Source organism: Crocuta crocuta, unplaced genomic scaffold (genome assembly GCF_008692635.1).
Source record: "Crocuta crocuta isolate KB4526 unplaced genomic scaffold, BGI_CrCroc_1.0 scaffold112, whole genome shotgun sequence".
NCBI classification, from domain to species: domain Eukaryota; kingdom Metazoa; phylum Chordata; class Mammalia; order Carnivora; family Hyaenidae; genus Crocuta; species Crocuta crocuta.
Genome location: NW_027528818.1, coordinates 6,094,300 through 6,120,694, shown reverse-complemented (window position 1 = coordinate 6,120,694; position 26,395 = coordinate 6,094,300). Strand labels below are relative to the sequence as shown.

Below are 26,395 nucleotides of genomic sequence, written 5' to 3'. Positions count from 1 at the left end.
CCAGCTGGCTCCTTAGTCTTCACCTGACTCTAGTTCTCTAGACAAATGACATTATTGACCACCCCTTACTGAAATCCTTCCCTTCATCTGATTTTCATGAGAATAAACTGTCTGGCTTTGTTATTTTCCTGTTTTTTCTTTTCAGTTGATTTCACCCACTTCTACACAACCCTTAAGTGCGGCTGTTCTCCCAAAGTGTGATCCTTAACCATCTTCTCTTTTCATTCTTCGGTCTCTCAAGGATATTATTTATTGTATCCATCCAACACCAGGGTTTTCAATATTATTTCTGTACTGGTCAAAAATCAATATCTCATGGCCTGGCTTATTATTTTTTTTAGATCTAGGCTCTAATTTCCAATTTTATGGTAAACATCTTTATTTGGCTAACCCCCTGGCACCTAAAAGTCTTTTTTTTTTTAATGTTTATTTATTTATTTTGGAGAGGTGGGGGGGGCAAAGAGAGAGGGAGAGAGAGAATCCCCAAGAGGCTCCCCAATGTCAGCATAGAGCTGGACATAGGGCTCGAACTTACAAACTGTGAAATCATGACCTGAGCTGAAATCAAGAGTCAAACTGACACACTCAACCAACTGAGCCACCTAGGCGCCCCTAAACGTCTTTTATCTACAAATCTCCTATCAATAACATTACCATCTTCCCAGTCTAGAAATCTGCATCAACTATGATCCTAGTTTAGGAACTCATCTATTACGCAATTTTTTTAAATGTTTATTTATGATTGAGACAGAGAGAAACAGAGCATGAGTGGGGGAGGGGCAGAGAGAGAGGGAGACACAGAATCCGAAGCAGGTTCCAGGCTCTGAGCTATCAGCACAGAGCCTGATGCTGGGCTCGAACCTACAAACTGTGAGATCATGACCTGAGCCAAAGTTGGATGCTTAACCTACTGAGCCATACAGGTGCCCCTATGATACAGTTTTTGAAAGGGATTTAAAACATACATGAAATTATAAAAAATAATGTAACAAACACTTACCTTTCTGACACCTAGAACTAACAACTGTTAGCATTTTGTTATTTATTCCTGAAGATGTTTTTCTCTCCTAAGAAATAACACATTACAGGGGAAGATAACATCTTTGAACACTACTCTCAGTTCTCATTCACCATTCCATCTCCAAAGAAACCACTATCATTAAGTTTTATGTATATTCTTCTAGTCTATTTTCTACATTTTTATGTTGGTGTGTGTGTGAGTATCCCAGAATAATTTATACTATTATTTTGCATGCTTAGGGTACATAAATGACATTATTCTATATATGCCATTCTAAAAGTATGGCATATTTTTTCCACTCAAGATTTACATTCTACCCATGCTGGCATAAATAAATATTTATGGATACTGCAAAATATCCCAATGCATGAATTTACCCCATTTTATTCATCAAATTATCTACTGGTAGGCAAATACATTTATTTCCATTTTTCACTTTTATGAACAATGCTGCAAAATATTCTTATCTAAACATGTATGCTAGAGTATATCATATATACCTACAAATAGAATTTTTACATAATAGAATAAGTACATTTTATAAATTTTTTTATTTATTTCTAGGAGAGAGAGAGAGACAGCGTGAGCAGGGGAGGGTCAGAGAGAGAGGGAGTGACAGACTCTGAAACAGGCTCCAGGCTCTGAGCTGGCAGTCAGCACAGAGCCCGACGTGGGGCTCGAACCCACGAACCGCGAGATCATGACCTAAGCGAAAGTCCGAGGCTCAACCGACTAAGCCACCCAGGCGCCCCTAGAATAAGTACATTTTAAATTTTATATGTTACTCTATCCAAAGTATCTGTGTAAGTCTAAATTCCTACCATTGATGTGGTAAAAGTTTCCTTTTTTTCATATTCTTATCAATACAAGATATACTCAGACCTTAAAAATTTTTGCCATCTATTGGGTCACAAGAAAATTTTCATTGTTGTATTAATTTGCATATACTTAATAAGTACTCAGGACACTTTTTCATATCCTTATTGGCAATTAGCATTCCCCCTATAAATTGCCTAGTCATATCCATTTTCATTTTTCTATGACACCTTTTGTCTTATTGAGGTATAGAATTTTAATATATCATAGATAGTAATTCAGGTGTGTTTCAAATATCTTCTACCAACCTGCTGTTTGACTTTGAATTTGGCTGGTCTATAGTATTCTTTGTCCTACAAAAACTTTACGTTTTGATGTACTAAAATTAATGCATTTTCCCTTACAATGTATGTTATAAAAGTCCCTGGAATAAAAAGGAAATCATAAAGGAATTAAGAAATATTTAGAAATGAATTATAAATAAAATATAACAGGTCAAACTAGGTGTGACACAGCTAAAACAATACTTCAGAGGTCAGGAGATGAAAAGGTTTAAAAATAAGCGAAGCACTCAATTCATAAAGATGCAAGAGTCAACAGAATAAAACCAAAGAAACAGAAGGAAAGAAATAAAGTATGAAAAATGAAATACAGAACACTAATTTTAAAAAATAGAGAAGATTCACAAAACCAAAGGATGATTTTGAAAAGATTAATAAAATAGATCTCAGCAAGAGTTATCAAGAAACGAAGGTACAAATACAAAACAAATGGGGAGAAATAACCACAGATACAATAGATATAAGAAATCAGTACGGTGAACAATTGTATGTTAGGTTTAAATGTGGATGAATTATACAAAGAAACTGTATAAATTATATAAAGAAAAAAGTGAATAGTAAGTAGTAGAGAAATTAAAATGGAGTCCACAACCTCCTCTCCATATTACTTATGAAAGGTCCTAAATTTACAGCAAAACAGAGCAGAAGAATCCATCAATTAACCCACCACATTAACAGATTAAAGGAGAAAAATTACAACTTACCAAAAAATGCAGAAAAAGCATCAGATAAGACTCCATACTTATGTATAACTAACACAAAACCAAAACCAAAGGCATAGATGGGAATTTGTTACACATTAAAACCTAGAACAAACATTTACTTTAGGTTGCAACTTTAGATACACTCCCTTTAAGATTAGGGATGAAACAAGGATGCCAATTAGTATCACTACTCTTCAACTTATTGGAGTTTTTTACCAACATTATAAGAAAAGAAAAAGATGTAAGATAACCAGAAAGAAGAGAAGAGAGCTGAGACCCTCCACACCAATAAGTTGTAGCAGCTGAGACCCTCCTAGACCAATAAACTCCCAAATGATCACAGATGACAACAAAGAGGGAAGTCCAGCCCATCTCAACAGAACCATATATAGCTAACCCATAGTCTCAGGAAAATCAATAACTAGTTCTATTCAGGTCAATAAATTTGGGGGTGGTTTGCTATGCAACAAATAGCTGATACAAGCAAGTAAGGAGTGATGGACAACTGGGCATTACTGGGCAACTATACAGGTAAAATGTAACATATCTATCTTGAAATATTGTGCAGCAATTGGCGGCAACATATCACCTATATACAAAGCAACATGCATGGAGATTAAGAACAGCACTTACTAAAAAATGTAGTAAACAGTTAGACACATAATACCATTTATATATATAAATGTTAAATATATACAACAGGACATACACAATGTTATAAAATATGGGTAATCAAATTAAATTTGATGCTTATGACGGAGAGAGATGTGATTATTGTATACATAAAGAGGATAGAAAGGAATAGATCAATTGAAAAAAATGAAACGAAGGTGTGAGGTAGGCTCTAAATTTCTATGTAAAAAGCCAATGTCTTAATACAATTTATTGATAGCCCATCCTTTCCCAATGATTTATAAATCTATGTCTATTATATGCCAGATTTATAAATACATACTTACTGTTTCTGGGGTCTCTATCCTAATAAACTATTTATCTGTGGATCAATAACACATTTTAAGATTTTCTAGGGCTTTATAATCATTTTTTAAAGATAGGAGGGCAAGTACCGTACACTGTACTTTTGGATCTTTATCTAAGAGTTTATCAAATTCCACCAATAACAAGACCTGTTAAGATTTTGCCTGGAATTGTGCTAAATTTATAGATTGGGGCTGAATTAACAGTTTTACCTTGTCCATCTTTCCATGTATGTTTGTGGGTTAAAGATTAAAGGCATCAAGCAGTGTTGGTCTATTTCTTCTTAAGTTGTATATCTCTTCATTTATTTGCACCCCCTCAGTAAAGTTATACTCTTATTTTCATGAAAGTATTGCATATTATTAAGATTTATTCCTAAGGGCGCCTGGGTGGCTCAGTCGGTTGAGCGTCCTACTCTTGATTTTGGCTCAGCTCATGTCTCCTGGTTCATGGGATCAAGCCACGCTGTGAACAAGGAGTTGGCTTGGGCTCCTCTCTTTCTCTTTCTCTCTCTGTCCTTCCCCTGTTTGTGTGTATGCCCACACATTCTCCCTCAAAAAAAAAAAAAAAATGGATAAACATTTAAAAAAAAAAGATTTATTCCTAGACACCTAAGTTTTTTTATTATTATGAATGGGATCTTTTTGCTTCACTTTGATATTTTTATTTTTAAATTTTCATTATTGAAATATGGCTGATATACAAGGTTATATTAGTTTCAAGTGTATAACATAGTGATTCAACAATTCTATATATTACTCAGTGCTTACTAGGTTAAGTGTAGTCATCATTTGTCACCAGATAACGTTTACAATATTATTGACTAGATTCCCTGTGCCTGTGCATCCTCATGACTTATTTATTTTATAACTGGAGGTCTCCACTTCTTGATCCCCCTTCACCTATTTTGCCCATCCCTCCACCATCCCTCCCCTCTGGCAAACAACACTTTGTTCTCTGTATCTATGGTATTTCTGGTTTTTGTTTATTTGTTTTCTTAGGTTAGACATATATACATAAGTGGAACCTTATGACATTTGTCTTCCTTAGCATGTTATACCCTCTAGGTGAATTTTATGAATGCTTTTTGGACCTACTGAAATGATTGTATGGGTTTTCTCTTCTAATCTATTCATGTGGCAGATTAACAGATTTTCCTTTTTCTTAAGTTTTTTTTTAAGTTTACTTACTTATTTTGAGAGAAAGAGAGAGAGAGAGAATGAGTGGGGCAGGGGCAGAGGGTGAGGGAAAGAGAGAATCCCAAGCAGGCCCCACACTCAGCACAGAGCACCAAGAGGTACTCCATCTCAGGACCATGAGATTATGACCTGAGCCAAAATCAAGAGTCGGACTCTTAACTGACTGAGCCATATACATGCTTTGACAGATTTTCTAATAGCCTTCTTTGCCTTCCTAGTATGCAGTTAATTATGTGTTTTTTAATTAGTGCTGGATTTACTATTATTTATTTAGAATATTTGTAGCTGGTTCATACATAAATTCAGCAAGAAATTTTCCTTTTTTATATTGGGTCAATTTTAAAGTAAGATTATACTACCTCCATAAAATGAGTTAGAAAGCTTTCCCTCTTTACTGTTTCCACAATAGTTTGTATATAATAGGGATTATGTATCCCTTGACATTTTAGTAATAGCCCTCAGTCTGATGGATTTTATTTGAATTAAGGAATACGTATGTAAAATTAAAGAACTTAAAAGATTGATTTGAACGTTTCCTATTTCTTCTTTAATCAACTGCAATTTACGTATATTTTTCATTGTTTGTAGATTTTCAAATTCCTTGGCAACAGGCTGTTCATAATATTTTCTTACGATTTCCAAATGCTTTATTCTGTTGGTCATCTTTTTTTCTTCACAGTGTTCATTTTTCTTTGATCTGTCTTTATAGAGGCTCATCCATTTTTTAAAGCTTATGGTTTTATTAATAATATATTTTATTTTCTATTTCATTACTAGTGACTTTTATCTTTATAATTTCCTTTCTTCTACTTAATTTGGATTTATTCTGTTGGTCCTTTATTGACATCTAAATGAACATATGCTCATTATATCAATCTTTCATATTCTCCAATAAATGCATTTAGAGCTACTAAATTTTCCAGTGAGTTCTACTTAAATTACATCTCAAATTTTTATATGCAATGTTTTCATTGTTATTTAGTTGCAAATATTTTATAATTTTCATTTTCTCTTTCATCAGTTAATAAGTTTTTAGTTGCCAATAAAAGTATTTTGATTTTCACTTCAATGTTGATTTCTAATTTTCTTATATTATGATGAAATGATAAATTTTGAATGATACAGATTTTCTGGACATTGTTGAGATTCCTCCATGACCTAGTACACAGTTAAAAAACTGACCTAAATATATCTGGAAAAAAGTATACAAGGTTGTATTTTATTAGGTTGGCTACAGTGTTCTATACCCCTGGGTGGCTCAGTTGGTTGGGCATCCAACTCTTGATTTCAGCTCAAGTCATGATCTCACAGTTTGTGAGATCAAGCCCGATGTCAGTTCTGAGCTGACAGCATGAAGCCTGATTGGGATTCTCTCCCCGCAACTCTCTCTGCCTCTCCCCTGGCTTGCTCTCTCTCTCTAAATAAGTAAATAATTTTTAAAAAAATGTTCTATATATCTCTAGTTTATGAAGCCTGTCAGTCCTATGGTTCAAATCTTTGATCCCACTTTAATTTTATATCTGCTTGATTTTTCAATTTTGGCAGAGGTGTGTTGAAGTCCCATTGTTTTTTAGGAATGTCCACTTCTTGCAATTCTGAAAGGTTTTGATTTAAATGATACTTCAAAGCTATGTTGTTAGATGCACATAGGTTTAAGATGATTATATTTTCTGGACTGTTCCTTTTAGCAGTTTGAAGAGTCTCCATTGCAATTAAAAATTTTCACCCTAAATTCTATTATACCAGCTTCCTTTGGTTAGTATTTTTCGGATGAATGTTTTTTCTATCATTTTTCTATCATTTTGTTTTGTGTATATTAAAAATAACACAGGCTCATGTTAAGAACACAAGAGATTATTTTAATATAATTTCCGATGTTTTGGACTTATTTCTACTATCTTGATTTATTATTTGTATTTCTTTTTTTTTTTTTCTCCTTTGTTGCCTTTTGCTAGATTGGCCACGTTTAGTTTTTTTTCTACACCCCACTTAGTATCTTATAAACTATACCTTCTATTATTTTAATATGTTCTAGTTGCTTAAAATAAATGTCCTTCTTTTCACTTCTCACGTTCTCCAGCTCACATTTCACCCAGCTCCTAACTATTTTATTCAAGGGCTACCATAATCTGGTTCCACTATCTTTCTAGACTTATCTCTCTCTACCATATGCCTAAACAAAACCTAATCTAAATAAAACCCAAAATTCCTGGCATTCTATTCTGGTTCATGATGTCTTCTCATTCACTAACTCATTCAATAAATAATTTATTGAAAACCTATTTGGTTCCTAGCTCTGAGAAATACTGGTAAACACGAAGGATAAAGCTTCTGGTTTTATGAAGCATCATGTGGAAATATTAAACAAATAAATATAAAACAGAACAGAACTTAATGAATTCATGAATACATGGTAATTGGCTCCCATCTTACACTCTACCCTCAAACAACTGTCAGTGGAATACACAACTTCCCACCAGGTGGCACCAAACCACAGCCGGACCTTAGACTGATCTGGATGCCTTCTCTGAGTCCTGGAACACCTCCCACACACATCTTCCTCCACATAGTTTGTCTTGGGTCATTTTATTAAACTCACAATAATGCCACGTTCTATGCAATTTGAGGTCTTTGGAATTATTTACCCCCTCATTGTGGGAATTTATTTTATCAAAGTTGTAGGTACTAACCAAAAAAGAAAAATGGGGGGGCTATGACAAAAAAAAAAGAACAGTCCTAATTGAGATTGACTATTATCACCTAAAGTCAATCTCTCTCTGAGAAAGTGACATTCAAACCAAGATCCAAAGGATGACCAGGCCTAAGAAACAAAAAAGGAAAGCAGTCTGTCCCAGAAAACTAATGGCATATGTGAGTACCATGTGAAGGTAAAGTTTAGATTAGTGGAAATGCAAAAAGACAACAGTGTGTGTGTGTGTGTGTGTGTGTGTGTGTGTGTCCTGGGGCAAGGGGGGGAGGTATATAATTCATCAGCGTATGAATGTTTCATAGCTTGGGCTCTAGAGCCCTACTTACAATCTGAATTTAAATCCTTGCTCCACCACTTAAATAGCTGTCTAACCGGGGCGCCTGGGTGGCTCGGTCGGTTAGGCGTCCGACTTCGGCTCAGGTCATGATCTCACAGTTTGTGGGTTCGAGCCCCATGTCGGGCTCTATGCTAACAGCTCGGAGCCTGGAGCCTGCTTCAGATTCTGCATCTCATTCTCTCTCTGTCCCTCTCCCACTTGTATTCTGTCTCTCTCTGTGTCTCAAAAATAAATAAATGTAAAAAAAAAATTTTTTTTTAAATAGCTGTCTAACCTGGAAATGTTATTCAGCCTAGGGTTGTTGGCAGTATTAAATATATTAATATGTAAACACCTAAGAATTATTCCTGGCAATATGGTAAAGAAATGTTAAATGTTAGGGTTTTGTTTTTGTTACTATTATTGTTTCTAGATTGATGAGAGGAGCCAAATTATTCAGTGTCTTGAAGGCCATGTTAAAAATTATAAATATTATCCTAAGTGTAATTAGAACCCACTGAAAGGTTTTAGGGAAGAGGTAATGATTAAATTTATAAATATAGATTTTATNGAGCTGGCAGTCAGCACAGAGCCCGACGCGGGGCTCGAACCCACGAACCGCGGGATCATGACCCAAGCGAAAGTCAGACGCTTAACCGACTAAGCCACCCAGGCGCCCCTATAAATATAGATTTTAAATCACTTTGGTTACTATGTAAAGAATGGGTTTTTGGAGAGAAACGGAAAAGGGCTAAGAGTGAAAGTAAGAACACCAGTTAGAAGGCCAATGGCCACAGTCAAAACTCACATAAAATAACTACAATTGGTCTAGGCTAGGAGCAATGAAGATGGAAAGAAAATGGTAGATTCAAGATATATTTTGGAGGCAAAACTGAAAAGTGACATGATCTGGTAGTGGACTAGGTTGAAGAAGATATAAATGATGACTTTTCAACCAGAAAATCCTTTGCTCCTGAACAAAGATTCTTTGTCTACCAAACTTTAGTCAGCCTCCTGAACCTTCTCCCAGGACTATCTGTGTACTTCCTTGTAAAAGTCCATTTTAGCAAGAACTCTGATAATGTTAAGTCAGTTTAGCTAGTCAGTTTAGAATGCCCCATCTTCCCTATCTACTCTCCATATCTAATCAGGTTCCTCATCCAAATCCCCAGGTGATGTGTGCTCATCCTGGCCTGTCTTTAGCAAGAATCTGTTTAACCAAAACCCCCCACCCCTCCATTCCTAATGTTTTCTCTTAGTAATTTTCCATCCAATGACTCTGTTCCTTGGCTATAAATTTTCACCTGCTTATGGTGTATTCAGAGTTGAGCCCACTTTCTCTCCCTAGCTGCAAAATCCCATCACAGCGGTCTCTATACTTATCACAATAGTCCTCCCTTGAATAAAGACTTCCTTACCATGCTTTAACGAGTATCATTTTTTTTTCTTTAACACTTCTCAAATGAAATTTTATTCTCCCAGGCTCAGCTAAAATACGAACTTTCCATCAAAACAGATAATAGCTCTCTCATTCTCACAACACTGATTTTTTTTGAACCTTAGGTTATACACTTTTATTTTTTATTTGTTAAATGTTTATTTATTTTTGAGAGAGAGAAAGAGAGAGGGAGAGACAGAGCGTGAGTGGGGGAGGGGCAAAGAGAAGAGAAGACACAGAATCCGAAGCAGGCTCCAGGCTGTGAGCTGTCAGCACAGAACCTGATGCAAGGTTCAAACTCATGGACCACGAGATCATGACCTGAGCTAAAGAAGGCCGCTTAGCTGACTGAGCCACTGAGGTGCCCCTAAAGAGTTGGCTTTTTTATGCATTTTCCCCAACAAAGAGCAACATCCTTAACAGCTATGGCCATATCAAATTTCTTATTCTAACCACATACACACACATGCTCTGTGTACCACAGGCCATTGCAGATAACTCCACAAATAGTCTCAGGGCCAGGGCACCTCTTCACGCTTTTACTTCCTTTAGTTAGGAAGTATAAGAATTCAGCCTGCTTTCTTCTCCTTTCAGCTATTCTATTTTTGGAATTGTTTCCCTTAAGACTAGTTACAGAATTAAACTAATAATCTTTCATTAAGCTCTCCATTTCTTCTGGCCTCCAAAAACAAGTATATAGGGAGTCTTTCTGTTAAAGTGCTTACTATTAATTACTATGGGAAAACAGAAGGTAACAAAATTAAACACAGGGTTTAATGACCTTAACAGCAGGGGTTTCTAATCTCTAGTTCCTGACTCTCTTTGTGAGATGGCAAGCTGAATGCATTCTGCCCCTTGAACTTTTATTCCAAAGGATGAGTGTCCCAAAAGTTCTTCCTTTTTTTGTGTAGAAGCTTCTCTTCCCAAAACATAGGACTGCAGATAAAGCCTAGACATAATAACCAGGGTCTTCTTGTCTCAAATAGATAACTGGCATTTCTGAGGGCCTCCTAGGCATGTAATGGTGGCAAATACATTACAAACAAATGTGATTCTGGCAACCTTGCTTTTTTCAAGCTAAATGGCTAAAGCTTAGTGTTGTAAGTCTAAATAGATGTTAACTGTAGAACAGTATCTCTAGAGAAGAAAAGAAAAAAAAAAACGTTCAAGCTTATTAAAGACAGCAAATGTCTCTTTTTCCTCTGGACCAAATTCTTGGCTTCCTTCAAAAAGAATCTTTTCATTCTCACTTATTCTAATTGTTTACTATCTGAGAATTAAGTCGCAGAAAAAAAGGTAATATAGAAGCAAAAGAATTCTGATTTTCCTAAAAGTCTTGTCAAACATCATGTATAATAAGAAGTACCTTTTCACTAACTAAATTAGAGATATAACTCTTTTCTTTTTGATGTAAAACTTTCTAGAGTGATCTTTTGCAAGGTAGTCTAGTAATAAGAAAATCTCTCCCAAGTTCTAACAAATAATTTGTTTTGTTCAAATATATTCTTAAATAAATAAGAAGAAGAAGAAGAAAATAATAAATAAGTTATCCTGGAGGATAACTGGCTATGATCACCACCTATCTAAAACATATGAAGAATATCCTCAGTTAAATTTTAAAATTTAATTTTTCATTCAAGTAGGGTATGTATTTCAGCTGATTTACAAAGTGAAAAGAAATCAAGCATCCAGTTATGATCAAACACTGACCTTAAACTAGGAGAATATGGGTTATCTATTATAAAAACTGGCGTTCCGTCTTAATAATGCCTAAGCAAAAGAGAGGAAATGGGCTACATTCATTCTTCTCTGATGTACTCAATGAAAAGAAGTACAGAAACATAAAAATTTTTTTAAAATAACAATTAGTCCCATCTCATTTCCTAATCCCATTCCTAAATTGTAACTAACCACTGCAAACAGGCTGGATTCTTTGCACTGTCCCGATTTATGAATGGGAAAAAGAAAAATGGGGAAAAAGAAGTCACTCATGTGTTTCATGGTATTATTTCCACACAAAAAAAAGTTAAAATGGTGAGATTTAGGAATGCTTAATTCCATCTAACTTACTCCTCTGTCCCTAAAGCCAGAGGCCTTAACTGTCAACTAATACCTTTATGATGAAATTTAAAATGAACCACCATATAGCAATAATGCAATCTGGAACTTTTAGATTAGCTACCATACTCGGAAATTCTTTCTTTCCTCACCTTTCCCCAACTGTACTTACACTACAGTATTATTTCCTTGAATGCAATTTTCCTCAATATAGGTGGTAAGCTTCTTTAAGGCCAGACACCATGTGTTATTCAACTTTGACTCACTTACTCCCCAGGAGCCTTGATGCTGTTTGTATATAATAGGTCATTTGTACATGATAAATGTTAAGTTTATCAGTATCTCATCTGTATTTAATAACTGTCATATGAAGGAGGAAGAGGAAGAATTTATCTGCTGCTTCAAATGCTTGAAAAGAAATGATCTCAGCTTAATTGCAAATCTTAAATCTAAAAAGAACAAGTTTGGGATATGTTAATTTATATAATCTGATTTGTATCAAAGCAATTTTACAGTATGGCAAACTTATATGCTTTCTTCACTAAATTCTAAGCACTATGAACATAGATACATTGCCTTTCTTATCTACTCTGCTAGCTCTAAAATAGTGCCTGGCATATTGTAGATGTTCAATGAATTTTTACTGGTGATTTAATTAATAGTAATTCATTATATCATCTCATATAGACCTGAAAGAATTTTAGTATCTTTTCACCCCCAATACCAACTGTCTGTGATGGGTATAACACAACATGGTAGGAAGCTACTATATTAACTGTGTTTTCACAATGGCAAAAGCTCTCTTTCAGTGCTTTCATTCCCAATAGTCTAGATAATGGTTCTCAAAGTATGATTCCTGAGCCAAGAGCATTAGCATCAGCATCACCTGGGAACTTATGGAAAATGTAAATTCTCAAGTCCCATCCCTGAGCCACTGAATCAGAAATTCTGGAGGTGGAGCCTAGTAATCTGTATTTTTAAAATTTTTTTTAATGTTTTATTTTTGAGAGACAGAGAGAGACAGTATGAGCAGGGGAGGGTCAGAGAGAAAGGGAGACACAGAATCCGAAGACAGGCTCCAAGGCTCTGAGCTAGCTGTCAGCACAGAGCCTGACGCGGGGCTTGAACCCACGAACCGTGAGATCATGAGCTGAGCCGAAGTCAGATGCTTAACCGACTGAGCCACCCAGGCGCCCCAGTAATCTGTATTTTAACAAGTGCTTCAAATGATTCTGATGTATGATCAAGTTTGAGAATCACTGGCCACAGAAATTTCTGTCATGGAAATGGATCTCAAACTGACAAACAGGTCATAAAATATTAAATGAGCCTTTAAAGAAATATCCTAAATGCTCAAATATTAGAATGTTTTAGAATAAGTTAAATTAGGTCAGTCAATCAACCACTAAATAGTTGACTTTATTTTTCCTTAGCAGGTACCATAAAAGTATATTCAGTAAGTGACATTTAAAATGGCTTTCGGGGTGCCTGGGTGGCCCAGTCAGTTAAGGTCATGATCTCGCAGTTTGTGAGTTTGAGCCCTGCGTTGGGCTCTGTGCTGACAGTTCAGAGACTCAAGCCTGCTCTGGATTCTGTCTCTCTCTCTTTCTCTGCCCCTCCCCCATTCCTCCCTCCCTCCCTCCCCCTCTCTCTCTCAAATAAATAAACATTAAAAATTTTATAAAAAATATTTTAAAAAAATAAATACAATGGCTTCCAGATCCCTATTATGACTTATTAGGAAAAAAATAGCAGTAGGACAGAATATAGACAAGAAAGGATGAGAAAAAGGTGGATGACAGCTAAAATAATACATGGATGAAACCTAGAAAAACTGTTTTTTAGATTCTAACCTAAATTAAGAATTTTAATTTTAAATAAAGGCACAAATCACAGTAGTTTTGGCAGTTTTATAACTTCATGACCAATAGATATCACAAATATTTTCATATTATAGTTGTTACAGGTATCTCAAAATATAATTTATGGTCATAACTACTTTGAAATTATAGACATAAATTAGATCTGCCGCTAGATCTCATTTTATGATGCATTATTAAAGAAGCATATGCATTAATATATCACAATTAAAAATAGTCTAAAAGCTACATTTCAATATATTTGGTTCCTCTGTAATCCTAGTTATTGTATTTTATATATTTTTAAAAAATTGTTCTGTGAGAAGGTCCACAGGCTGAATTTACCGTGTGATCAAAGAGGCACATGCCACAAAAAGATGAAAAAACTCTACAAAAGTCAACAGTTAATAGTTGCACTGAAAATGTTCTTGGCCTCCTCTAAATGATGGGCCCCTTCGTGGACCTGGAAAAACTCATTGGCATCTTTCCCTGTTTACAAATGGGCATGGAGGATGCACAGGAGACCATGACTCCTCCTTCTGAAACAGTATTGTATCAAAGCACTCAGCTTTGAATTCCGAAAAGAAAGGCTAGATGTGCAACTACTTTAATCTCTCTAATTTTTAGCTTAGTATAGGCAATGAGCATACATAAAGCTTAAATCTACAGAGGCAGACAATTTAGTGGAAGGTAAATAAAAATAACTAACCATTAGGGAGCTCTGAATGAGAAGCTAATGAGTTCAGACTTTATTTTCAGTAATGCTTTGTCTTATTTTACTTTTCATTTATTGTACTATTTTGGAAACAACTAAATTTGTAAAAAAAACATACTTTGTTTAAAACTCTTAAAAGGCTTCCTACTGCCCTTTAGATAAGGCCCAACAAACAGACAAACCTTACAGAGTCCTCAGCAATAAGATTTTTTTTACCTCGTTAGCTTCGTTTTAATCCCCTTTCCTTTTCATAATCCATATCTAGCCATATTGAATTCCCTTCTGCAACTCAAATAGGCCATGTTCTCCTTCCTCCCACACTTTCAACCACAATATTCTCTGATTGGCTAATTACTTCAAACCCTTTAAATCTGTTCAGATGTCACTTCCTCAGGGAGGCATTCTCTGTCCTCCTAGGCATTCCCCGGCTGTACACTCCCTAAGCCTTTTTTTAATCCTGTCATAACACCCATCACATTTAGTTGTCATAATATATTTAACTGTTCATTGCCCACAAAGCTAAAAGCCGGATGAGAGCAAAGACAGGGTCTTGTTTGCCACAAGGTCCTTGGCTCTGAGCCTGACATGCAGTAGCCCTTAGTCAGAGCTGGTAGAGGATGAATTTGCCCAGAGATATTTTAAAGCATTCCTACATTTAAGAACCTTCAGCTATCCCTACTTGGCAACATTTATAACCTTGTGCACTACTCATTTAAAATTCTATACAATCCAGATTTAGCCCTCTCTTCAGTCTAAATTAAAAAAAATTTATTACTGGGGTGCCTGAGTGGCTCAGTCCTTTTGAGCGTCTGACTCTTGATTTTTGCTCAGGTTATGATCCCAGGGTGGTGAGATCGAGCCCCACGTTAGGCTTTGCACTGAGTATGGAGCCTGCTTAAGATTCTCTCACCCTCTGCCCCTCTCTCCTGCTCATGGTCTCCTTCTCTCTAAAATAAAAAAATAAAAAATTATTACAAAATAAAAATTAAAAAATGTATTGCTCCGATACATTGTTATATAGCAAAATTGAAAGTTAACTAGTGTTTTAAAAAATTAAAAATTTGGAGGTGCCTGGATGTTTCAGTTGGTTAAATGCATTCAACTCTGGATTTCAGCTCAGGTCATGATCTCATGGTCATGAGGTAGAGCCCAACATCTGGCTCCATGCTGATAGTGCAAAGCCTGCTTACAACTCTCTCTCTTGCTCTCTGTCCCTCCCCTGCTCTCTCTTTCTTTCTCAAAATAAATAAACATTTTTTAAATAATAAAAAAATTTTTTAAATTAAATTTGAAACTTCAAAATTAAAACAGAAAAAGTTTGAGTGCAAAGGAATGAATGCTAGTAGTTTCTGAAAGTAAATATCCTTTAATGATCTACTTTCTAGATATACTTCTCTTTCCTTTTACATAAAATACATGGTTTTTGAAGCATACAAATACCATTTAAAATCATTCCTTTTCATTTCTGCTTTATTAACTGACAGGGGTAGTTCTTTACTTTTAGCCACTATTTTTCCCATATATATATAATAATAGTACATAATAATCTGTAAAACATACATTTAAGTGAACTAAAAATCAGGACACCTGAGTGGCTCAGTCGGTTAAGCATATGACTTCAGCTCAGGTCATGATCTCGCAATCTGTGAGTTCGAGCCCCATATCAGGTTCTGTGCTGACAGCTCAGAGCCTGGAGCCTGCTTCAGATTCTGTGTGTGTCTCTCTGCCCTTCCCCTGCTCAGTCTCTCAAAAATAAATTTAAAAAACTTAAAAAAAAAATAAGTGAACTAAAAATCAGCAGATATTTTAAAGAGCCCTTAAAGGGACACCTGGGTGGCTCAGTCAGTTAAGCAACCAACTTCAACTCAAGTCATAATCTCAAGGTTCGTGGGTTCAAGCCTCAAATCGGGCTCTGTGCTTGACAGATAGGAACCTGGAACCTGCTTCAGATTCTGTGTCTCCCTCTCTCTCTCTCTCTGCCCCTCCCCTGCTCCCATTCTGTCTCTGTCTCTCTAAATAAATAAAAATAAATGAAAATAAATAACTAAATAAATANGTGTCTCCCTCTCTCTCTGACCCTTCCCTGCTTGCTCATGCACTCTCTCTCTCTCTCCCCCCCCCCATCTCAAAAATAAAATAAACATTAAAATAAATAAATAGATAAATAAATAAAATAACAGTTTAGAAAGCAGAAGCTTCACTTCATTCTCTTTTTGGATCATAAAATCCAATTAGAAAGTTACAATTATGATAAACTCTTGATTCAAGTAAATGTGTCATATTAAAACACTCTTTCACCTTCTGTACTCTTCATAATTTAACACCATACAGTTACTTTGTATACTTTTAAACAATACAGTTAAATGATTTTCCACTTAAACACCCTCTACTTAGAGACCTTACTCCACACATATAGGGAATTCCACAACCACAACTCATCTCCAGTTTTCAAAAACCTGATATTTTAATGTCCAAAGCCCAGTAAATGGGAATTTCAAGAAAATTAATAATTTCGTGATACGATTCATGATTAAGAATTTCATTAATTCTAAGATGTACATTTTTCACATTTTAACATCTCTGAAACCAGGATGTATCTTACAATTGATGGTATCCTAAAATTTATAACTGGCAGCATTTTTTTCTTTTAGTGGTCTAAAAATGTTTCTTACAATAGATGGCATCTTAGGCTAAATGAAATATACTTACTAAAATATTAAAAACTTTTTTCTAATAATGCTTTCTAACTGATCCAAATCACAGTACAATTACAATTCAAACAGTTCTAGAATAAAAACTAAATGAACTTCAGATTCATATTTTACCTTTTTAGAAAACTAGTGACTAGGCTAAACTCAACAAAATGGATAACTGGAAGAAAACACTTCTTTAAAAAAATTAGAAAATGTCTATATTAGAAGGACAGAAATAACAGGAATGCAAAAAAAAAAAAAAAAAGACGTGAAGATGTTGGTCAGTAGTAGCATCTAAGTAAGTGGAGGCATGAAATGGCCCTAGAGCTTAATCTATTAAAAGAAACAAATAATAGGAACATGACAGGGGTTAGCACAGATAACAACTTGTTTAGGAGGAAAGATACTGTTATATTATTTTTCCCTCCTTAAGGAGAAATCGTTGTCACTCTTTAAACAAAAATATGGTATAGGTAGTTGAAATAACTATAATTAAATGTAAAACTGTAAACATTCTTAGTAAATTAAAAACCAACCTACCAGCATTGTCTTCCTTCTGGCTCAATCTGTTTCACCTTCAGGTAATCCTAGGATAGGGGCTCCTTTTCAGATCCCCAGTTTTTCATGCCGATCTTCTACCTCCCTGTGGCAACAATATTTTCTAATTAAAAGAGTCCTTTTGTGCCACAGGGAGGATTTCTGATGGTATAACAAATACAAAAGTTATCACAGCTCATCATGAAGTCAACTTAGTCTTGAGACTTTTCAAGAAAGAAATTTGACTCCTGAACTTATTTTTCAAGACAGAAATCTGATTTCTTTTTTAAACTGCATTTTAAAAAGCTAAACTTCGATTTATTGTTTAGAAGTAGTGCTTTCTTGCTGAATTACATAAAAATTCTTATCATTTCTCTATCTTTTCAACTAACCTCTAAACACAATTTTGTTCATAAATGTAGATGCCAAAGTTTCCTTGATCATTTCTTTAACTATTAAGACCAAATTTTTATGTTTTGATACCTAGTTAAAAACCAAAGTCCTGCTCCCAATGATCAGAAGAGAGAAGAAACTACCATACTGCTTTCAGCCAATGTTGGTTAGTAAAGATTAACAATCTACTTGGATTACATAGCATGATGTTAATTTTGCTTAAAATGTACATTTAAACAAGGCCATCAGGACATACAAAAAGCAGCAGTTACTGTTCCCTTGCTGGTAAGATTATGAGTGAGTTTCACTGTTTCTCTCTGCAATATTTCCCAATTTGTTCAATGAAAATGTGTTGATTTTATTGTAAGAAAAAAAATCAAATTTAGGTGTGAGCACAAATGATTAAAACCTACTGTGACTTTAAGATAAAGTTAATCTAGGGGCGCCTGGGTGGCTCAGTTGGTTAGGTGTCCAACTTCTGACTTCTGACTTCGGCTCAGGTCATGATCTCACAGTTCATCAGTTCAAGCCCTGTGTTGGGCTCTGTGCTGACAGCTCAGAGCCTGGAGCCTGCTTCAGATTCTGTCTCCCTCTTTCTCTGCCCCTCCCCCTCTCACGCTTTGTCTCTCTCTCTCTTTCTCAAAAATAAATGAACATTAAAAAAAACTTTTTTAAATAAGATGAAGTTAATCTACTATGACAATATTATGGCTTTGATATATTTTGGATATCCATATTTATGTTTTGGATGATTACCTTTTTAAACCTAAGGTATTCAGCATTTAACATATTAACAAAAAATAAATTTAAGATTTTACACAGATGGTTCTTGATTATCCTGCAATACTAAGTCAAAACTCAATTTGTTTCCATCTGTATTTCCTTACAGTTATGTGTTAAACACTATATTACATACTGTATGCAACAAAATAAAAATTATGTCTTCAAGGGACTTCTACATTTACTTTGAAAACAAAAGGAATACGTATATACACAAGAAAGCAATGATCAAGTATCTAAGTCCAGATGGTCTAACAGAAGATCAGGAAAGAGAGTATTTAATGCAGGCCAGAATCACTGTGGAAAGTTTCGTGTAGTTGGGCCTTAAAAAAATGGATAATACCTGTATACAGTCTTGATAGAAAACTGTATTTGAGCAAGAGCTCAGAAGCATAAACAGTCCACTCAAGGGGCAATAAGGAAAACAGCTAGAGTATAATGTTTCAGTAGATAAGAAGTCCAGAATAGGAAGGATCTACTTCTGGATGATTCTGTGGGTCACTGAATTTGGCAGAGGAGTGGCTTTTGAAATCTGATAAACAAAGAGCTTCAAGAGAATGATAAATGTAGGTGCCAAAGCACAGTAAGTTAAAGAAGGAATGACAAGGAAAAAGCACAGACTGAAGGTACAGAGCATTTGTTTTTTTACAAAAAGTGAAGTGAAAGGAAAGAAAAAAATACAACAGAAAAAAAACAAATGTTCTGTTTTAATGTATAAAAGACCTTCTATATATTTGAAGGCAGAGGGAAAGAACCTAATGAAGTTAAAGGGATACTTAATGGAGCACTTACTATATCACAAGCACTGTGTTTTATATATTTATTTTACGTAGCCCTCAGAACCTTTAATTACTATTTCATGACAGTGAAATAGACCCCCCCAAAAGTTAAATGCTGATAGGTAAGATTTCTACTTTATGTAGAAATCTGAAACCAAGACTAACAAACCCAATCAATATTCTTCCTTTTCCTACTAAAGAGAACTACTTAAAAAGCTAAGAAGAAAAAAATTAATCTCAGGAATAGGATTTTCTATCAAATTTGATTACTCTTGGCTCTTCTTCATGTTTCTCAAAATGTAAACATTCCTGAGGGCTCCTGGGTGGTTCAACAGGTTAAGCAACTAACTTCAGCTTACGTAGTGATCTCACGGTCTATGGTTTTGAGCCCCACATCGGGCTCTGTGCTGACAGCTCATAGCCTGGAGCCTGCTTCAGATTCTGTGTCTCCCTCTCTCTCTGCCCCTCCCCCATTCATGCTCTGTCTCTCTCCATCTCTCAAAAGTGAATAAATGTTAAAAAAAATTTTTTTTAATGTAAACATTCCCTAAGGTCAATTCTTTAATTTTGTGTCCTTTGTTCTTGATCGCAGAGAGACAAACAGAATTTAAATATCTTCTCCCTTGGAGAAATCTCTCACCTTTCTTTCTGGAAACTTCATATATTTCCATGGCATCGATGATGATGATGATTCCCAAATCAGTCTCTCCTTGACCTTTCTTTTATAAGCTTCAATTGTACTAGATATGTTCCATTTGCCCCTCCAGATCTGTTCTCCACCCTTGTTAACGCTGCTCTCTATCCCAGAAGGCTGACTTCAACAGGAATCCCATGGCTTTAGACTGCATTTGATCAATGGAGAGCCGTGGCAGGGGATTAGAGGGAAGGAGGAGTACAAAATCAGGGTCCTTATTCCCTGGCTCCTTCTCTGTGGCATCACCCTCAAGCTGGCTGCATCCTTTGACCAAAGGTCCCAGATTCTCCCATGGTGACCCTCTCTCCAGAGCTTTCTTCTGGGTTCCAATAACTGTTCCCTCCCTTTGGGCCTCAGGCCAAAGGACAGAAACAGCTCTGCTACTGCCACCTCTGGGCTACTGCCCTACATCTTATGGTCACCCTATGCTTGCCCACATATTTGTAACTAGCCATTTATTACAACATCCTAAAAATTATCCTAATTTGAATATGCCATCACTTTCGCAATGGGGCCCTGACTATACATTTGTACATCTTTAAATACCCAAATATTCCTCCTCAAACGCTCTGCTTCAATTCAAAATCAACACACCTACTACGAAACTTATCTGTTTCCCAAAACAGTGTTGCCTTCCTTGAATTCTTATATGATATTATGGCCATCACTTTAAGGTCAAAAAACTGAGTAATCTCTTCCCTAACTATGCCTCTCCCCGTAATTTGCCAGGTCAAGTTTTGTTAGACCTTACGTAGTAAATTACTTCTATAAGCCCCTCTGTTCCTATTGCTTCTACTTTGTTTTAATAGTTCTCAAGTCATCCCTTAACTCATAACTACATCAGCGAGTCTGCCTCAACCCTTCCCCTACAATCATCAGCTCCTGAGATTTAATTACATAGTACTTTCTACTCAAAACCTTCCAAATTTTTCTACTTCTTACATGCTTTATCACTCACTCTTGGGTTCAAATCAAAATATAGTCACAACTCTCAATGGAACCTCCTGTCAAGGTCTCCTTTACTCACAACACCTTCTAAACATGACTTGGACTTCAATATTCCACCCATTTCCCTCAGTCTACAGTGTCTTTCACTTACCCCCTATCTGCCCATCCAAATCCCACCATCTGTCCTCCTTCTTTACTTTCTCTAAACACACTCTAATCCTGTAAATTGAACATTCTTCAGANCCCCTTGAGAGAAAGAAACATGTTGAAAGCAGTACCCTTGCACATAACAAATGCAAAATAGTTACTGATATATTTTCATAAATTAAAGTCGAAGGTTAAGAGGATAAATATAGTTAAGGTGCAAGATGAAGAAGCAGAACCTAAACAGCTCAATCTTCTCAATGGAGCCTTAAAAGATTTCTATCAAAAGTTACCTACTATTGATTGTATTGGTATAAACTTGTTTTTAAATGGTAATCTGTAATAACCTTTTTAAATGCATATGTCCTTTATCTACATATATAGGAACTGCATTTTCAAATCTCAGTAGGGAATCCCAGAGACCCCTCACCACCCACAATGTGCCACATCAGTCTGTCCAGCAGGACCCTGGAGCTGGGGGAGTCTGCAGCCACTGTCAAGGGTATTTCCAGCCCACCAGACTCAAGACCACTCTCAACTCATACTTCATTATCATTCCCCAAAGACTCCTTATATTTACTGATCTACAACCCAAAGGTAATTTAGTGGGTTTAGATGTATATGCCTATTTTTAAAGTCTCGAGACATATATTTGGTTTTTCCTATAAAATTTAAGAGAGGATTACTATTGCACATAAGCTCTGTAAGGGAAATGTAGAATTTTTTGTCTATAAAAAGGTGAAGCAAAATAGCCTATGGTTACTACAAACAAAAAGAGAAATCATTTTATACACAAAATAATTAAGATGGCTAAATGTATTTCACTATATAATTTTAGTATTCCTGCCTGGATTTCATCATGAACATTATTTCTGGGATAAACATATACATATGGTCATACAGCAATAAAAGAAAAACTTCAATGTAAACATACAGAGAATTGCTATAACAGGTCAATAAATATGATTATGAACATTTTTTTAGATAAATATAATCTAAGTTATAATGTAGGAGCATTCCAGAAAGTATTTACTAGATGTACAAAAGGAAATCTTATTCTATACAGATCTCATTTCCACCAATTCACCAAATAAAAACCTCTGTAGATATCTTATAAATATTCCTTTTCCTTTCTTCCCATTCAGCTGCTTCTCCAAAACCTACCCGTATCTGAAATTTAAGTTAAAAATTTAGAGCACTACAAAAAATGAACCTGATCTTCACCCACCACCTTAAAGGAAACATACATTAGGATAAGTCATAACACTTTATTTATCTGTATATGTTCTAGATATCCAAGAAATGAAAACTTATTTGGATTTTCACTTGTTTAAAAATGCATTTTATTCTTGGGGCACCTCGTGGCTCAGTTGGTTAAGCGTCGACTCTTGATTTCAGCTCAGGTCATGATCTCTTGGTTAATGAGTGGGAACCCCACATCAGGCTCTGTGCTGACAGTGAGGAACCTGCCTGGGACTCTCTTTCTTTCTCTCTCTCTCCTTCTCTCTCTGCCCCTCCCCAGCTCTCTCTCTCTCGTTCTCTCTCAAAATAAATAAATAAACTTAAAAAATGCATTTTATTATTTATGGGGCACCTGGCTGGCTCAGTCAGTATAGTGTGGGACTCTTGATCTTGGGGTTTTAAGTTCAAGCCCCATGTTGGGTATAGAGATTACTTAAAAATAAACTCTTTTTTAAAATGCATTTTATTCCTTAAATAAAAACAATTTTTAAGTTCAGATTAGCTGATTCTAAACCAATCTATATACATTAACAATTCTTATAAAGATACATTAAAAACCCATGAGCCATAGCATTTTTAAATAACTTAGTATATTGTAGTTTCAAGTCCTGCATGCCTTATGGTGAATAAATGGGAGTGTTTTAAACTGTTCTAATTATAGATCTATGAGATGTATGAGCCAGCAGTTTTCAATCTCAATTTGGCATTGCCTTTAAAAGAGTTATAAATGAATTCTAAGTCTTACTGTGTTATTCTGTAAGAGACAGAAATAGCTATATGATACTATTCTTTATTTTTTGAGGTAATAAAGCAAATATAGATTTTTGAAAAAAACAAAGAACATGAGCCAGAATGGAATTAAAAATGTTTAAGATGAACTTCTCTGGTACTTTTTGACTATTTTAGGATAATGTAAGTTATTTACTAATATTTCCTTTTAGTGTTAAAGAAAAAAAACCTAAAAAATATTATCAACTAGTCAAAAACCACTTTCAAAATATCACAAAAGTAACTGTTCTTTTACCCAGACTATGTATATTCTCTTTTTCAGTATCACAGTTGTTCATATCTCTGCCCTGTAAATGATTATTATTACCCTCAGACTTTAAGATAACTAAGAAAATAAAATCTCTTGAACAGATTATATTCACTTCCTACTTGGAATTGTTTTTACCTGAGTACTTGAAATTAACGAAGCACAGATGATCATCAATTATACAACCAATAAGATCTAGCTGACCTGCTCTGGTATTTTAATGTGATAAATAGCCATAATTTTCTACTCATGCAAATTTGGCACCGTAGTTTTCATATTTTACAAAGTTTCCAATTTGCTACCAAAATCATAGTCTTCCTTATTTTTTTTTAATCTTATTTTTTATAGTCTTCCTTATTTTTTTGATCAAAACATTTTCCAAGAATTTCAAACAGGTTCCTTTTTTTCTCCTTCACCTTAAGCTATCACACTTTTTTTCTTGTGCTATTAGTTTTCTGCTTAGTTACACTCTTATAATAAAATCAATTACAATATCTACTTCAAAATATCATCCTGCTGTTTTTCCTATTCTTTTTCTTAGGAAGAAAATTCATCTCTGCCACCATGCTTCTCGCTTTAGACTGAAAAACTCTCCAAAACCCTCAAAAAACCACACATGTATCTTCCTGCCACTTGCATTATCTATGGTGTAAACCAAGTACCACTTCAGTCCAAAGTCATGAAGCCTATATGAAGTGCTTAACTACTTATTTTGGGAAAAGAAAATTATCACTTCACGTGGAGTTTGCTGGCACTGTTGCCATCACTGCTCTCAAGAGCAAGGGAACTTTTAATCCTTCAGCTCAGTAAGAAATACAACTAGGGGAAGAAGAGCAGTGAACCAGAGGCAGCTGATGGTCTGACGGGTGCTACTGGGCCTCAACAGCAGAGAAACATCAAATATTCAAAAATGTTAATCATGAGACTTTACTACATTTCTGGAAATGTATCTAAATATGCAAGGATGTTTATTAGAATTGCAAGCCAAATATAAGGATTTCTTTCTCCATTAAAAGCTAAAGATAAATGTTAATGTTTACTATTACAAAACAGTTACTACCATCTTTCTGGTAAAAAAAAAAAACAAAAAAAAAAACCCTCTATTTTCTCTATGTCAACGGCAAAAATGAAAAGGTTTCCAAGGACTGTATATTATTAATCTCCAATTAAACGCAGACAGACTGAAACACCAAAATTTCTCAGAAGACAAAAAGGGAAGAAGACTGACAGACTGCTACAAAGATGCTTTTGGCCTAAGAAAAAAGGGAGCATGCTGCTCTACCAATATTGATTCAAAGAAACTCTTAATCTGTTATAAAATGAAAGCACTCATTGATTTCTGAATTAAAAAGTTATCATCATACACTAGCCTACGGACTTCTGTAACTTAATAACTAGTCAATATTCACACTCTCAGGAAAAAAATGATGAAGATAATTCTATTATTGCAGGCCTGTAATTTTGTCCTTAAGGTCCATGAGATGAGACCTGTTATACTTCAGTATGTGTCACTGAGTTGGCAACAGTAACACTGACACTTATAAAATGAGAAAGTTACAAATAGTGAACATTTTGTGAGATGTTTACCTGTTTCCACATTCTCGGTCTCAACTTCTTGTTCTTCTGCCACATCATGCATCATGTAAGTCTCATCGTCGTACACCAGAACCTGGGCTGCATAGCCCTGCTCTACTCTGGCACTTGGGACCGGTTCCACAATCACTGCTGGGTACTCAGAAACCTTTTCCCTTTCCTGCAAGAGCAAATTTAGAAAACCATCAACTTTTTTATTCGTAAATTCTGGATTTACTTATAAATACTTGAGTTCACATAGTCTCAAGGGGACTATGCAATGAATTTCATGTATTACATATAAATATGAACGTAAAAACTAAGACAAGAGATGAAAAGGGAACTTTAATAATCTTTTGAAGTCTCAGGAGGTAAGACATAAATTAAACTTCTTAAATAATTGGCTTTAGGATTAGAATAAAAATTGAAAACATGCATATAATTGCACTATCTCATGAAATCCACTAAAACGAAATAAAAGACTTTTCAACACAAACCCATAAGGAGAAGAGATCAGAGCAACAAAATCTTAGAAGGTTAAAAGTGGATGGATAAGTGTTATGAAGTGGTTTAGCACATCCAGGAAAGCCAAATCAGCCTAGCAGTGAAAAGAAGCTAAGAAACAACACATCCTCACACTGGAAAACCCACAGAAAGCAGTACCCATTACCCCTGGAAATGGAGCAGCAGGTGGTAGAGAAAGAGGAGGGGTTCAAACAGGAAAATTCCATTAAAGCTGTTTGAAAAGCACTTTGATTCCCAGACCTGTTCGTCCTCCATAAGCAGTTGGCCCTCATTAAAGCAGAAGACTGGAGAATTAACTTTCTGGTGAGGGAAACAAGAGCATCTTCAAGATATATTAGGCACATTTGTTAGTACTGANCGGGGGGGGGGAGGGGGGGGAGAAAGACACACAGACACACACACACAGAATCCCAAGCAGGCTCTACACTCAGTGCAGAGCCCGAGATGGGGCCCTATCCCACAACCATGAGATCACAACCTGAGCCGAAATCGAGAGTCAGTGGCTTAACTGACTAAACCACCCAGGCATCCCCTCCAAAATAGAATTTTTAATCAGCTTTTTAGTTCTCCACTTTTAATCATGAGCAGACAGCCAAGTATTACTAGTCATTTACAGAAAAGCCTTCAACGCAGAATATATACATATATACATATACACACATACATACACACATGTATAGTCATATTCTTCAGAGATATATCCACAAGAATGGAATACAGTTTAATAAAGACTTTAAAAATAAAGAGTTCTTAGAAGTTAAAAACATGATAGCTGAAACAAAAACAAAACAACAACTACAACAAAAACAAAAACCACCAGAGGCTTGGAAGATAAAATTGAGGCAGTCTTCCAGAAACCAGAGAAAAAAGATGAAGTTATGAAGAAACAGGAGAAAA

The 26,395-nt window shown here is 35.4% G+C and overlaps 1 protein-coding gene across 5 annotated transcripts in view; it reads right to left on the bottom strand.

Moving 5' to 3' along the window:
- The window catches only part of ELF2 (E74 like ETS transcription factor 2), a 67,536-nt gene that overhangs the window by 28,162 nt on the left and 12,979 nt on the right, over positions 1-26,395 (bottom strand). For 3 of the 5 annotated variants that reach the window (XM_077755965.1, XM_077755966.1, XM_077755969.1), the window contains exon 3: positions 24,989-25,154. In XM_077755965.1, the coding sequence (XP_077612091.1) occupies positions 24,989-25,154 (166 nt within the window). Of the gene's footprint in view, positions 1-17,388; positions 17,495-24,988; positions 25,155-26,395 lie in introns of those variants that run through there. The other 2 variants (XM_077755970.1, XM_077755971.1) reach the window with 2 other exon arrangements.